A 15885-nucleotide genomic window follows, 5' to 3' on the forward strand; every position below is an offset into this window, starting at 1 on the left:
CGTCTCTGATCAGCTCATGTTACCCCTGTTCTGCTCGTACCATTTGGCTGAGGTGATTCATGCCGGGGTGGAAATAGTAGCATGGCCGACCTGGTGCTTTTATTTGCTTAACACCAGTCCCCCAGTTTCTGGTCTTGTGAGTGAAATGAGTCAAGAGTAGAAACTGATAGTCAAATCTAGGGGTGGGCAAAATCGGGTTTGGGTCAACCCGATCGGGTTTCGGGTTGTTCGGGTTAGACAAGAACCAACCCGAACATAACCCGAATTATTGACCCGACCCGAACCGACCCGAACATAGTTCGGGTCGGTTCGGGTCGGGTCAATAATTCGGGTTATGTTCGGGTTGGATCGGGTTGGATTTAAAATGCGTTGGATTGAGATCGGGTCAATTCGGGTCAGTTCGGGTCAATTCGGGTCAATTCGGGTCAGTTCGGGTCGGTTGAAATCGGGTCCATTCGGGTCAATTCGGGTCAAATTCGGTTAATACAATTTTGAGCTCTTTTTTTTCCTATTATTGTAGTTTTTATGAAAGTTTTAAGACATTTTTCTTAATTGTAGTCATTTTTACTAATTTTCAACTAAAAAAAGAAAAGAAAATGTTATTATTAATTCAAAAATCAAAACACATAAATATTATTAACATAATCCATAAACAAAAATTAGTAATTTCAATTCAAGTTGTTCATGCTCCATAAAAAAAAAGTAAGAAATTCATGATACTTAATTTTAATATAATATATAATATCCAATTACCCATTCCCCATAATAAATAATATGATATTATTTGTCTATCTATATCTTATTTTTTATTATAAATTAAATCCTTTAATTTCAAGTCCAAGTTACTTGTACTTAACAACTTAACGGATGATTAACATATAATATAATATTAATTGAATTTATTAATTTGTTTAGGGTTGAAAGCTTGACGCTACTGCACAAGTACACATAATTACATAACATAAACACATTATAATTATAAAACATATACAACATAATACTTAATTTTAATATTTAATCTACCTAATGTGCTAATTTATTCATAAAAAAATCAATTATTAATTATTGTTAACAATTATTAACAATTATCAATTAATATTATTTCAATTATTAACAATTATTAACAATTATCAATTATCAATTAACAAAACCCACCAATCGACAATTCCTTTTTATATATGAAAAAAAATAATTTATGGTGAGCTCAATAATTAACAAAATTTCCTTGATTTTATTACTAATATTTATAAATGCATAATTCGTTCATTACAACAATTAAATAATAAACAATTACTAAATTACATAATAAACTATTTAGCATATATAATTAATTAATTATATAGTGTATATATACCATGAAACGAAACAGGAAACACTTAGGAAACGGGTCAAAAGGTTGAAGGCTTGAAGCTTGAAAGTGGAAGGTGGAAACCGGAAAGCTTCAAAATCGAGTTCGGGTGGAGAGGATTCGGCCTTCAAGCAGCAGATCGGTGGCCACGGCTCACGGCTGGACGGACGGGATTTCACTTGGCAGCAGATCGCGGCTTCACTTAGGAGTTGGCAGCAGCAGATCTCGGAGATGCGGGCGGCTCACGACTCACGGCTGGACGGGTTTGACTTGGCAGCAGCTGGTCGCGACTTCACTTGGCAGCAACAGATCGTGATTTCAGCAGTTGGCAGCAACAGATCGCGTCTTGTGGTGGCTGGTTGCAGACTTGCGGGTTGCGGGTTGCGGGTTGCGGCTGCCTTGTTCAGTTGTTTCATTGTTTGTGTTTGTGTTTGTGATTTGTGAAGTTGTGGCTGACAGGCAGCGTGTGTGTGTGTTAGGTTTGCGTCTTTGCGAGTGAATTGTTGAGTGCAGCGTGTGTGTGTGTGTGCTGTGCACTTGCAGCGTGTGTGTCACAGTGTCAGTGTGTGTGCTGTGCAGCTTGTGACTTGTGTGTGCTGTGCAGTGTGCAGCTTGTGGCTTCTATAGTTCTATGTGTGCAGCAGCGTATATGACTATGTGTGTGTGGCTCAGTGGCTGGCAGCTTGTGACTTCTGTTCTAGTGTTCTGTGTGTGTGCTGTGCAGCAGCATGACAAATTCAAATTTGTTTCCCGTGACAAATTTCTTTCTTTGTTTCTTTCTCATCCTCTCTCGGTATCTCCCCTTTTTGTTTTTTTTTTCCTCAAAAAAGAAATTGTTCTGTTCTTAAACAATTTGTCAAATGCTCGAAATTTATCAATTGCTTGGCGTTGGGTAGATGATAAGATCTCTTTTGAATGATTAAATTGGACAAAAACAGAAAAGGGTGAGGATTGCTTCAGTCATCATTGCACTTGCAAAATGCCATCCAAGGCAACTTTATTTTCTTTATTAAAATTTAAAATGTCTTTGAGAAGAATTTTGACAGAATGGCTGCCAACTTTTTGGATTGGTTATTGGTGTGATTCGATTGCTGTTGGAGAATGGAGAGGGAAATATGCTCAATAAAGAGTACAGACACATGCCAGAAATCAATTTTTTTTTTTTTTGGGAACCCGATCGGGTATTCGGATCGGGTCGGGTTTGACCCGAACCGATCACAACCCGATCGGGTTTGTAAGTTTCAATCCGATCGGGTTTCAATCCCGACCCGATCCGACCCGAACCCGAAAGTTATCGGGTCGGGTCGAGTCGGATCGGGTCGGATCGGGTAAAATGCCCACCCCTAGTCAAATCTTACCAATCCGGGGGCTTCTCCTCTGGTCTTCCGTCTACCGGGATGGACCTGAGGTATCATTTTTCTTCAGGGGAGATTTTGACCTGAGCATGGGCCTAAATGAGTATGTTCATTGCGTATCTGGGCTTGCATCTAGCCTGGCCTCTTATAACAACTGGTGACGTGGCATCTCCCGACTCTTCGTATTTGAAATTTGAAACGACGGGCTATCTGTCCTTGATGTACGGTGAGTGAGCTGGCGTCTCTATCACTTAAATGCTTTCATTTCCCCATTTTCGTTTCAAATCCCTAGACTTATATCTTCATCGCTTTGTTATTCATCTCTTCGTCGTTAACTAACTCCCTCTCTGAACTTTGCTTACACTTCTCGTGTCTGGAGTATCCACTCGCTGGATTTTTTCTCTATCACGGTCGCGCTATCAGTGCCAGTTCAATCCAGGTATTGCCTTTAACTTCTCCTCTGGTTGTTGTTGATTGGGTTCTGTGTTGCCCTTTTTGTGTCCATATACTCGAGTTTTCTTTGTTTTCTTTTGAGGTTCCGATATGTCAAACCGAAAAAGAAAATTAATTGTTGATGAGGATGATGAAGAATCAGGGGATTCAGGCCTCAATGTGTCAATACCCACCGATTTCTTAGGTCCCTCTAGTAACGTAGGTCCTTCCCATGGCAGATATACCCTTGAGTACCCACGCCCCTTGGTTGTCTCTTCCTCTCCCGAACTAGAGCTTGTAGGGAATAGAGGTGGACCTGCGTCGGGATCTGGTGAGAACCACAACTTTGATGGGGTTGGGATCCCTGAAGGAGTTGGTGATGGTGAAGGGAGCAGCTCCGGACCGAGCGGACCTCCTCAGAGAAGGCACCTTGGTCATAGGGTAGAGGCGGATTCTTACCCTATTGACTACACAGCTTGTGCCACCACCCAAACTGATTTGTTCAAGCTGAGGAACCTTTACGACATTTATGCAGACATTCTCCTGATAGTTCCAGAAAAAAGTGATGTCCCTAGTCGGCCTCCGCGGAGGTATGTGACGATGCACCTGGAGAGCTTCAAATTAGGAGCTCGGCTGCCCCTTCAACGTTATTTTGCCAAGATATTGGGTGGTATGCACCTGGCCCCAGGTCAGCTACACCCGAACGGGTGGAGGGTTCTCTCAGCAATGTTTGTGTTGTGGGAGAGGTGCAGATCGGAGGAGCCTTCACTTGTTGAAGTGAAACATCTGTATCAGCTGCGGAGCAGCCCAAGGGAGGCGGGCTGGTATTACTTCATGTCGAGCTCTGCGAAGAGGAAACCAATCACCGGCTTCCCCTCTTCGTGCAAAAATTGGAAGAACAAATTCTTCTTTGCTGGGGGAGCTTGGTGTCCAGCAGCTCATTCGTTGGGTGGTGATATTTACCTTCCAACACATTTTGTCACCCCAGGTCGTTCATTTTTTGCCTATACTCTTTCTCGACGTGTTACTTATTGGGTTCTTTAACCTTGTCTGTTCTTTCAGAGTCGTGGGGTTTGATAAAGGGGCTTGAAGATCGACCTTTGCTTCAGGTGGAAACTGCTCTGTTGAACGCGTCTACCTGCCAAGACCTCCTGTCGCCAACAAACCTGGTCGGTTCGGGCCTAGTAGACATAGCCGCTGGAATGGATAACAAGATCCTCAGCGCGATGAGCAGGAAGCGTGGTCGGGCTCCGAGTAGCTCCAGCAACCTTCCCCCTCCTCCAAAGAAACCCAGCGTCGGTCCTTCCAAGGCGCCTGTTCCTGCTCTGCCCCCTCCTCCACCTCGTAAGAGTGGTGGGGAGAAAACCTACGATAAGAGTCCTGAGGTCAGCTTGCAGTCTGGGGACCGATCTTCTCCTCTTCCATCTCGGGATCAAGGTGACTACCTGAGCCCATATCAGAAGGATTATAAAAAATCGGTTGGGCCCAAGATGGTGAAGAACATCGAGAGCATGGACCTCTCCGAGTTAGCTGCTTCTGTTCAAAGAGTCTCCTTCAGGCTGGCCACAATGGTCTCGTGCTACAAGACCGGGTCCGCGCCTCATGAGAAGAAACTTCAAGCTGACAATCAGGAGTTGAAAAAGAAAGCCGAATCTGCTGATCGGTCCAAGGAGAAGCTGGCCGAGCTGAACAAGCAGCTTACAGAGCTTGATGAGAAAGTTGCGATTGCTGAGTCTACTTCCTCCAAGTGAGCTGGGAGAGATCAAATCTCTGAGTGACCAGCTGGCTGAAGAGAAAAGTAAATCCGCTGATGTGGACGATCGGTTGGATGCCGAGTATGACTCGGGGGTTGCTTTCTCCTATAAGTGTATCATGTCTGTGCTTCAGGGAGAATATCCCGAGCTGGACATGAGCAAGTTGGAGGCTGGAGTGCAGCGGTATATGGCAGAGGTCGGCCAGGCGGACAAGGAGCAGGGTGAGCAGGATCAGGTGGAGGCGCCTTTGGATGGGGTGCAAGAGGGGGAAGCTGGGGGACGTCCTTTCGAAGTGGGTCAAGGGTCCATGCCTCCTCCTCCCGGCATTGCTGATCTCTCACTTTCTGATGTTGCTGATCCCTTGCTTTCTGAGCTCGCTGATCTTTCAGCTGCTGGAGCCGTTGACTCTGCTAAGCTTTGAGCCTATTTTTGTATAAACTATAGATTTGCATTTGTTTTGTAAACAATTGAACATTTATAAATTTTTAGATGCTCTTTATTTGCTTTCTTGTCCGGTTTTTGCTCATAAATTGTTTCTGAAAAACAATTGGACAACTTATCTGATTTTGCCTGCTGGTTCCTTAGCGGACTAAGCAGGAGTAGGCATTTACTTGCCTTAGTAAGATTCTTTGTAGAATTAGCTGCTGGTCTTTCGTTGACCGAGCAGAAGTAGACACTTACTTGCCTTGGTAGAGTCTTTGTAAATTTAGCTGCTGATCTTTCGTTGACCGAGTAGAAGTAGGCACTTACTTGCCTTGGTAGAGTCTTCGTAAATTTAGCTGCTGGTCTTTCGTTGACCGAGCAGAAGTAGGCACTTACTTGCCTTAGTAGACTCTTCGTAAATTTAGCTGCTGGTCTTTCGTTGACCGAGCAGAAGTAGACACTTACTTGCCTTAGTAGAATCTTCGTAGATTTAGCTGCTGGTCTTTCGTTGACCGAGCAGAAGTAGGCACTTACTTGCCTTGGTAGAATCTTCGTAAATTTAGCTGCTGGTCTTTCGTTGACCGAGCAGAAGTAGGCAATTACTTGCCTTGGTAGAACCTTCGTAAATTTAGCTGCTGGTCTTTCGTTGATCGAGCAGAAGTAGGCAATTACTTGCCTTGGTAGAATCTTCGTAAATTTAGCTGCTGGTCTTTCGTTGACCGAGCAGAAGTAGGCACTTACTTGCCTTAGTAGAATCTTCGTAAATTTAGCTGTTGGTCTTTCGTTGACCAAGCAGAAGTAGGCACTTACTTGCCTTAGTAGAATCTTCGTAGATTTAGCTGCTGGTCTTTCGTTGACCGAGCAGAAGTAGGCACTTACTTGCCTTAGTAGAATCTTCGTAGATTTAGCTGCTGGTCTTTCGTTGACCGAGCAGAAGTAGGCACTTACTTGCCTTAGTAGAATCTTCGTAGATTTAGCTGCTGGTCTTTCGTTGACCGAGCAGAAGTAGGCACTTACTTGCCTTAGTAAGATTTTTGTGGGCTTATTAGCCGGGGGATTCCATACTGAATTCATCTTTATTGAAATTTAAATGCGTTACAAAAATACTAAATATATGCATGTGTACCAAGCCACCATGCATTTGACAAATATAACTTATCAAATTGAAGATTTAGTAGAGTAGTTTGCTTACTGGAAATACTTCTTTAAGTGCTCGGCGTTCCACGACCTCTTCACGTCTCGCCCATCTTCTCTCCCAATCTGTTCGAATCCCCGGCCAATGTTGGCCCTCCTGCTATTACACGGATGGTCGGCTGTTCACGTTCCAAATTCCTCTCAACCCCTTCATCCCGTGTATATTGTGATTCCATGACAGGGGACATTCCATCTATATACTCGTCCAAGTATCGGTTCCTCACCAGATCCTCCACCTGAATCTTCAGGTCCCGACATTGGCTGATAGTGTGACCGTGAGTGTCGTGGAACTTGCAGAATCTGCTCTCATCCCGTCGGTGAGTCGGTTTTGTTATTGGGGCTGGAGGGTACAGCAAGCCTCGTCCCTCGATCCTTTCATACAATTCCTCCATGGAGATCTTTAACGGAGTGTACTGTCTATACGCCAAGCTCTGATCTATCAGCTGAACTGCTCGGTTATCATGAATGTCACCTCGGCCTGGCACAGTCGCTAACTGATCTGGTCGACTAGCCCTGGAATTGGTTGCATGCGATGCTCTGGGAGTGTTGTGATGGGGGTGGGCAGCCATCTGCTGGAATTCTCGTTGCCGATCCGGAAATGGGGGACGCGGAGGTTGAGCCCGGTTGTGCTGGAACTGCTGTGATCTCGGAGCCATGGGGTAAGGGCGGGACCGAGCCGGTATTCCGCCCATCACTAAAGATTCTCCAGCTCGTTTTCCCGACCCGCTCCCTGTCGGGGCTCTCCGTTCCTTTCGCCTCAGCTCGTCCAACTGTTCACTTTTTATTCTTGCTGATTTCTCCTCTTCGATTTCTATATCTCGCCTCGCCTGCTCATACCCCGAAGAGTAATTCTGTACAAGGGGGGTTCTTAAGTTATACCACAGTCGACCGATTCTTACACCTTCTTTTAATCCCCTCAACGCCTGCGGGTGATTAAAAGCTCCCAGATCCAGCACGGCTCGGTGATATCTTTTTACAAAATCTCGAAGGGATTCATGCTCCTCCTGTTTCATCCCCATCAGTTCCATCATATCGTCCTCTGGGGCCACTGCCCCTCGGAACTGCTCGGCCAACTCCTGGCACATCTGCTCATACCCTTTTATACTTCCTCGGGGCAGCTTGCGGTACCATTCTCGAGCTCGTCCCTCTAATGTCAACGGGAACACCCTGCACCTCTGAGCTGGTGTCAGCCCCTGCACACCCGTCATGTCGTTGAAACGCTCAATGTGCACCAGCGGGTCATTTCGCCCAGAGTATTTGAGGTCGGGGAAGCGGAAATCTCTTGGGATTATGGTACTCATGATCTCAGTTGATAACAGAGATTCTTCATCTAGCATTATCCTCCAGCTCGGGGGCTTTCTCTTGCCCTGTATCTCCTCTATCACCTGCGCTAATCTGCGCACCTCCCCCTCCAATTCTACGGCACGGTCAAGATCACGTGCAGCTATATGGTCTCGTTCCAGCTCGGCATTGTGTAACCGCTGTTTGAGCTCTCCTTCGTCAACACTGGCACCTCGGCCATTGACTTCCAGGACCCGTCTGGGGCGAGGTTGGTCCCTCCCTTCATCCACGCGTTCTCCCGGGTCCCGACCAGTACTTCTGTGGGGATGCACCCCATTAGGTTGGTCTGCGGGCGGAAGGATTTCCTCGACTCTACGCCTCCGGAGGCTGGGTTCTGCTCCAACTTCATCTCTTCCCACGAGAGTTTCACAATCCCTTCTCCGCTCATCCCTCAGCTCGAACAATATGGTTGCGAGAGTCTCCATTTGTTTCTCCATCCGCTCCAGACTATCTTGCATCATCTTCTCTCGGGCTTCATTTGCAATTTCCCGAAGAGTGACTGTTTCCCCAGCTTCGTTATCCTCCCTCAAAGCGTCCTTCCTTGTCACATCCATGCCTAACCGTTCGCTGTTTTTTCGGTAACTATTAATTCGGTGGTAGCTTTTTATCCAGCTCCCCACAGACGGCGCCAAAATGTTGATGCTGAAATCTGCTCGCCCTTGGACCGACCAGATTCTTTCACCAACCTTTATATTATCCACTGCTGCTCGAACCACTGGGGTTGGAATCACTCTCCTCTTCCTTACTAGACCTGCGTTCACCAAAAACAGATCAGAGACGCCGGTGGTTTTGCCGGCGTAAACCCTCCGATGCCTAAGTTAGCACAAGGTGTTTACGAGAAAACAGTTAAATTTTGATTCAAGAGTGGTTCTAATTTGCTCGAAGTTTGTAATAAAATTGTTTGGTTTCAATTTGGCAGCGTTTTCCCTCTCTCTCTTTCTCCCCCTTTTCCTCATCGATTTCTTCTTCTTTTATAGCCGCTGTCCCCACGTTTCCGTTTGCCATTCATCCCACATTTTTCGGGTAGTGGAAGCCCCTCATGGGATTTTAACTGCTACATTGTGGGCAAACGTGGGATCTCGCATCTCCCACAGCGGTTCTGGGGAAAGCGCAACTACCGCAATTCTGTGGGATCGTGTTTCCGCTTTTTGGAGGACGGGTACCGGCTCGATATATGACTCTGGTCGGTATTCGTCTCTGATCAGCTCATATTACCCCTGTTCTGCTCATACCATTTGGCTGAGGTGATTCATGCCGGGGTGGAAATAATAGCATGACCGACCTGGTGCTTTTATTTACTTAACATTTTGTACTATACCTTTATTGAGTTATAATCTCCTTTTAATATAACAATTATTAACTTTGTATGTATCATTATATAATATTACTCTTTTAATTATCTGGTTTAAGAATCTATTTGATACAAATAGAGAAACAGTAGCCTCATTTGAGAAATCATAGGAATTTGGAGATCCAAATGTTATTACTACATCTATTAGTTTTTATTTTCATCTAATTTTTTAAAATTATTTTCTCGCAGAACGGAACACCGAGAAAGTGACAGAAACTGAGAGAAAATAATAAAAACGTAACGCGTAAAGGGAAAAAGAAATAATTCCAGAACCGAAAAAAGCTAACAGTCTTCGCGTTAAAATTTTGTAGAGCAACCAAATTCTACGATTCGGATTTTTTTTTTTTACATTTTTGCCCTAAAGACATTTTTTTTAAAAAAAATTTTCTGAGATGCTTTGTGCCACCATATTGGATCCAGTCGATCGATTCGATTGGAGGTTATAAATCGCTTATGTTTTGATCGAAAAGTGGCTAAAAGAAAGGAAGAAAATGAGCTCGCAAAGGCAGAGGCAGGTGAATTTTCGAGACCTTGTGGAGGAAGGGAAGAAGAGAATTGTGATTTTGGTTATATGCGTCGTCGGATTGTCATATCTTATGTCGCGTAAGTTTTTTTTTTTTTTTTAATTTGTTGTGATTTGATTGAGGTTTTAGGGAAAATTTGGGTTATTTTTCTATGAATTTTGTATTTTAAGTTAAATTTTCTTAATTTTGTGTTAATTTTTTTTTCACGGAATGTTGAAAGCTGTGAAATTTTTAATTTTTAATACCAAAACTTAGAAGAGTCTGGATCATTTGATTTGAAAATGCTGTGTGAGCATTGGCTTAGTGAAATGGATGTTCAGTGAGCCAATGTTGAACTATCGTTTGAGTTCATTTCTGGTTGCGGACTCACATTTTCTCACTGACGTTCAAACGGGCACTATGATTCATTTACTTCTTGTTAGTGGTAAGAGTTGAGCCATAGACTGTGGTTTTAATTTCTATCCTTGGTTGCTTAGAGATGAAAAGGAAATTTCGTTAGCAAATATAATGACTGAGTTAGATGCATTACGTCCTTTTTATCACTACTGTTAGGAACAAAAGAGTAGATCATGTACCCTTTTAGATTCTTATTCAATGATAAGCAAGTGCCATTTTACCTTGTAATTTTCTTTTCTTTTTAAATGCCCCCTGTAAGAGAAATCTGAAGCCATAAATAAATTGTCTACGCCCTGGCTCAGGGCAAGATTTGATTAGAGGTTTGCAATGATTTAGATGGAAATTGTGGATTCAAAACAGAATGCGTACCTTTATTTTTTAACCCCGTCAACTGTTGGGACCTGAGTATCTTAAGGATTGCATGGAATCAGTGTTAAATATTGTGGTTGTTGTGATTGTTCTGCCTTGTTCTTTGTTTGTTTCACTTGTCCTCAATTGGAACTTGTTATTCAAACTCTTATTTCAGTGACAAGCTCTTCGGTGTTGGTTAACATGCCTGCTGCGGCCTCCTTGATTATCCTTCTTCGCTATTTCTCCCTTGATTTTGAAATGCGGAGAAAAGCTGCTGCATACAACAGCAAACCTTCCTCGGAAAATGTAGTATCTCAAAATAAACCTCCAGAATGTCCTAAAGTTGTTGAGCGTCCTAACTGGAGAAGAAATGTTAATTCTCCTGTTGTTGAGGATGCAATAGATAAGTTCACCAGGCATCTTGTTTCTGAGTGGGTTACAGATCTCTGGTATTCCCGTTTAACACCTGATAAAGAAGGTCCAGAGGAACTGGTACAGATCATAAATGGTGTTCTTGGGGAATTTTCTGGCCGCTTGAGGAATATAAATCTCATTGATCTTCTGACAAGGTTTATGTCCTTGCCCTCTGTGTTTTCCTAAATCTGGGTTTCATTAAGTTAAAAGTGAAATATATGGTACTAATTTTCCTCTAGAATGGCTCAGGGATTTTGTCAATCTCATTTGCACCCACCTGGAGCTTTTTCGTGCTACTCAGGCTAAGATTGACAAGCAACATTCAGAACCTCTGACTATAGAACGCAGAGACATTGAAATAAGATGTGTCTTGGCTGCTGAGAACAAGTTGCACCCTGCTTTGTTTTCTGCTGAAGCTGAGCACAAGGTTGTACTCTTTGCTTTGGGAATTCCTAACTGTGTTTGTGGATACATGCTGGAAGGATGAAGATAAAATTCTCCGACCATATTAGCTCCTGCCAATGATACTGACAATAGTTTTGACCTTATGTTGCAGGTTTTACAGTGTTTAATGGACAGTCTCATTTCTTTCACATTCAGGCCTCAAGATCTGCAGTGCTCCTTCTTTCGGTATATTGTCAGGGAGCTGCTTGCTTGTGCAGTAATGCGACCAGTGTTAAACTTAGCCAATCCGAGGTAATCTTCCTTATATTTAATCTGTTTTTATTTTTTAAAATTATTTGTTTTTATTTTTATTGTTGTCAGCGTCTTGTAATTTTGTGACAGATTTATCAATGAAAGGATTGAATCCTTGGCTGTATCTATGACAAAGGCTAAGGGAGCTACAGCTGCACAGGAGACATCTCAATCAAAACCTGATGGATCTTCCAATATCTCAACTGATCATTTTTCTAGGTTTTTAGATCCTTCTGTCACTGGCGTTGAACTTGTACAGTTAAAAAATGATCAATCTAGAAGTGCTTCACTTACATCTTCAGCAGATAATCAGAATGGATCACATCTTTCGAAAGATCCATTGCTTTCCCTTGATACACGATCTACCCGTTCATGGGGCTTATTGCCCATGATCTCCCAAACAAGTGATGAAAAATGCATTCAGCGACAACACTCAGGGGGAGAATGGCCCGAAAAATTAGATTTGATTTCTCGCAGAAAGACTCGAGCCCTTGCTCCAGAACACTTTGATAACATGTGGACAAAAGGGAGGAACTACAAAAGGAAGGAAGGTGAAAATTGGGTAAATGAGCAGCATTCTGTGTTGAAGTCTGCTACAGCGGATGGCTCAAAGGCAATGGAAAAGCCCAAAGAAAAAAATACTATGACAAATGTCAAACCCTCCATGACCCGCACCACTAGTGACAGATATTCTGATAAACTTAAGATAGACAATTCATTTCCACATGCAGATTGGAAGAAATCTAATGGCTTGGTTGTTGCTTCCTATCCGGAAGATGATGAAGAGGTTGAATTGGGCAGCAGTAGTTCATATACTTCAGAAGATGAGGAAACGGACAGTGCAACAGGCCTTGATTCTCCGGGAACTAAGGTTTGGGATGGAAAAAGTAACAGAAATCTGTCTGTTTCTCAGATTCACCATCCGCTTGAAAATCCCAGTAGAAGGCAAGTTCAATACCAAAGATTATCTCGAACCCAATCTGGCAGGAAAAGGTCTAGATTGAGCAGTCAGAAATTACCCATTTGGCAAGAGGTTGAGAGGACAAGCTTCTTTTCTGGAGATGGACAGGATATACTTAACTCACAAAAAGGACGGAGAAAAGTTGATGAGTCGAGCGACGAATCTGAGAGTGAAATTTTGGGCAGATCTCAAAGTGGAGCAGCTGCTTCTTCTTCTGCATCATTTATTACTCTACCAGAAAATCATAGTTCGACAGTTAATCCTGTGCAAAATTCATTGATGGTGGATTCATTTTTTAAGTTGAGATGTGAGGTATTTAACATACGTCTCAGTATCAGCATCATTAATTTGATCCCCTGATATACCAAAATGTATTTAGGATGCAACACCATTTGCTACTGCAGGTATTGGGAGCAAATATTGTGAAGAGTGATTCTAGAACATTTGCTGTTTATGCCATAGCCGTGACAGATTCAAATAACAACAGTTGGTCAATTAAAAGAAGGTGATAAGAACTTTTATTTCAGAATTCTGCATTCTTCACTGTCTGTTATGTTGTTAAAATTTCTAACTTGTGAACACAAGTTACTTTGCAAGTCTTCTTAAGTTATCTTCTGCTGCTGAGTGTTATTGGTGTATTTAGATTCCGGCATTTTGAGGAGCTACATCGGCGGCTTAAGTTTTTTCAGGAGTACAATCTCCATTTGCCACCAAAGCATTTCCTGTCAACAGGTTTAGATGTTTCTGTCATTCAAGAACGTTGTAAATTGCTTGACCGTTATTTGAAGGTAAAAGATATTCGGTCACTTCCGGTGGCCTGGTTGTACTATTGTTGAACTGCAAAGATTAGGCTTATACTTCTGATATATGTTGTGGTTAAGATTCTTTATGGCTTGAGGTTTTACGCTGGTGCGTTAATAATTTATGAGATTACAGCTCTTAATACGGACCCAATCTTATACTTTCTTGAAAATTAGTTATTTTTTGTTCCCTTTTTTGGTATTGTATTTTCTCTTCAATGTACATTCCAGAGTTTTATTTTTCTTTGTTCTGCTTCATATCCTTGTGTTCTTCCAGTTCTTTACTAAAAGTTGATATGGTTGTGATTCTCAGATGCTGTTGCAACTTCCTACAGTTTCTGGGTCAATTGAAGTTTGGGACTTTCTTAGTGTTGATTCCCAGGTTATTATTTTCATCTCACTTTCTTTGATTGTTTATCTTTCTATCATCAACACTAAGAACGTCTTTGATTGTTTATCCATTCTGTCTCTGTCTTTTTTAAGAACCATCACTTATACCTTGATGCAGACTTATGCATTCTCAAATCCCTTCTCCATTGTCGAAACATTATCAGGTGAACCATTCTCAGTTGTGAATGTTGCATTTACCAAATTTCTTACTGTCCTTTTCTGACTATCCCTATCTTTTCATTTTGTTCGGAACTTTCTAGTTGACCTCGAAGATAAACCATCTGAAAGGAGTACAAAGTTGACTAACTCCATTGGGAATCAAATCAGCTCTTCATCATATAGGAGCGAACATTTGGGCTCTGAGAGCAAGGAATCTGCAGGGCAAGCAAAGCATAATTTTGTGGCAGAAGGACAAAAGTTTAATGTAAAAGAAATGTCTCGTTCTCCGGTACAAAATACTAGTAAAGAGCATGAGAAGTCATTAGAGGATTCTCGAAATGGTCTAGACACTAGTGTGCAAAAAAGTTCACCATCTCTCAGAAATTTGGGTAAGCCTATGAAAGGTAGAAAGAGTGATGGTTTAGAAGAGACATCTGAATCACTTCTTGATGCTTCCACTGATCCAACCCTACCTACTGAGGTAATGATGTGCTTCTTTTAGTTGATGCTATGTGAGATTTAGGAATTTTTAGGTTTTTGACACAAATTTTGCTTGCAGTGGGTGCCACCAAACTTAAGTGTCCCTATATTAGATCTGGTAGATGTCATTTTCCAGCTCCAAGATGGCGGGTGGATAAGGTACACTTATTCAAACATTGGGAGAATCTCAGCCTAATCTAATTATGTGATTTGAAAATCCCACAAGGAATATTCTGCTCAGTATTTGTCTTATACGTGCCTCACAGGCGGAAAGCTTTCTGGGTGGCTAAACAGGTCCTACAGCTTGGAATGGGTGATGCTTTTGATGATTGGCTAATGGAGAAAATTCAGCTTCTGCGTAGGGGATCAGTGGTTGCTTCTGGTATAAAGAGGCTGGAACAGGTAATCATTTTGCTTTTAACAAATTTCATACCTGTTGTTTTATTGCTGATATAAGCTTTCCATGTTATTCAATTAGATACTTTGGCCTGATGGAATATTCTTAACCAAACGTCCAAAACGACGACAAGTACCACCCAGCAGCTCATCCCAGGGGTCTCCTCAAGTTCGCCAACCTGCTGAAATTTCTTCTCCAGGATTGAGTGAAGAGCAAAAGCAGGAAGCAGATCGTCGTGCAAAGTTTGTTTTTGAGCTAATGATTGGTAATCTTATTTCTCCTATTCCAGTCGGTAAACATACATTTAGTGCTTGTGCCTTATCTATGGAAATGAATTCCAACATTTCAATGCAGACAAAGCTCCTGCTCCTGTGGTTGGCCTTGTTGGTCGTAAGGAGTATGAACAATGTGCCAAGGATCTCTACTATTTTATTCAGGTAAGCGCAAGATCCTCATCCTATATACGTTATGATGTCAAAGAAGCAACTGATTTTTCTAACATCAGAACCCAGAAGATTGATGCCGTGTCCTCTTGGTGCACCTTACAATTGCTCGACTTCTGGTTAGATTAGATAGAAACAGCATTGTAATTAATTTTTTTCTTGTCGCAGTCTTCTGTTTGCTTGAAGCACTTGGCTTTTGACCTTCTTGAGCTGCTGCTTTTATCCACATTTCCAGAACTGAATTACGCCTTTAAGCAGGTCCACGAAGAAAAGCATAGATTTGGTGAATATAAAGAAGACTAGTGAATTTTGCATCTCTAGTTAAATTTCAAGTTGAGACATCTTGGCTTGGCCATTTTTCCTTCCCAGTACATGGTTTTCTAGAAGATCTTAGTCTTCTGCACTCATTTTTATCCAAAAGGACTATTGTTGCATTCCTCACCTAGGATGATAGCATTAATATCAATCATTGATTGATACATAGGATCCAAATTTTGTAAATAGTTCTTCATTTGGCATTTTGAGGAAGTTGTAATTAAAAATTTTGAGATTAGTACACATATATGAAGCAAAGATTACTCAACTGCCTTGTACCACATTGTTTGTATAGGCTGTTTTTTGGCCTAGGCAATGGAACTAATCTCATTTGGGTCAGAAACCCATCTGATGAAACATT

General features: G+C 42.3%; 2 protein-coding genes across 2 annotated transcripts; both read left to right on the top strand.

Moving 5' to 3' along the window:
• Positions 1–3246: 3246 nt before the first annotated feature.
• On the top strand, positions 3247–4886 carry LOC127898755 (uncharacterized). Its single transcript, XM_052431245.1, has 2 exons — positions 3247–4087; positions 4198–4886. The coding sequence occupies exons 1-2, from the start codon at positions 3247–3249 to the stop codon at positions 4884–4886; spliced, it is 1530 nt and encodes a 509-aa protein (XP_052287205.1).
• Positions 4887–9384: 4498 nt separating this feature from the next.
• Positions 9385–15792, top strand: LOC102611914 (uncharacterized). The gene is made up of 15 exons (XM_006465542.4): positions 9385–9801; positions 10645–11038; positions 11133–11310; positions 11440–11579; positions 11670–12852; positions 12945–13045; positions 13184–13328; positions 13654–13722; positions 13849–13894; positions 13991–14370; positions 14449–14528; positions 14636–14771; positions 14848–15031; positions 15121–15203; positions 15378–15792. The coding sequence occupies exons 1-15, from the start codon at positions 9690–9692 to the stop codon at positions 15510–15512; spliced, it is 3366 nt and encodes a 1121-aa protein (XP_006465605.2). The 5' UTR covers positions 9385–9689; the 3' UTR covers positions 15513–15792.
• The last annotated feature ends 93 nt before the right edge of the window (positions 15793–15885 follow it).

The sequence above is a fragment of the Citrus sinensis genome, chromosome 7, assembly GCF_022201045.2.
Source record: "Citrus sinensis cultivar Valencia sweet orange chromosome 7, DVS_A1.0, whole genome shotgun sequence".
NCBI lineage: Eukaryota > Viridiplantae > Streptophyta > Magnoliopsida > Sapindales > Rutaceae > Citrus > Citrus sinensis.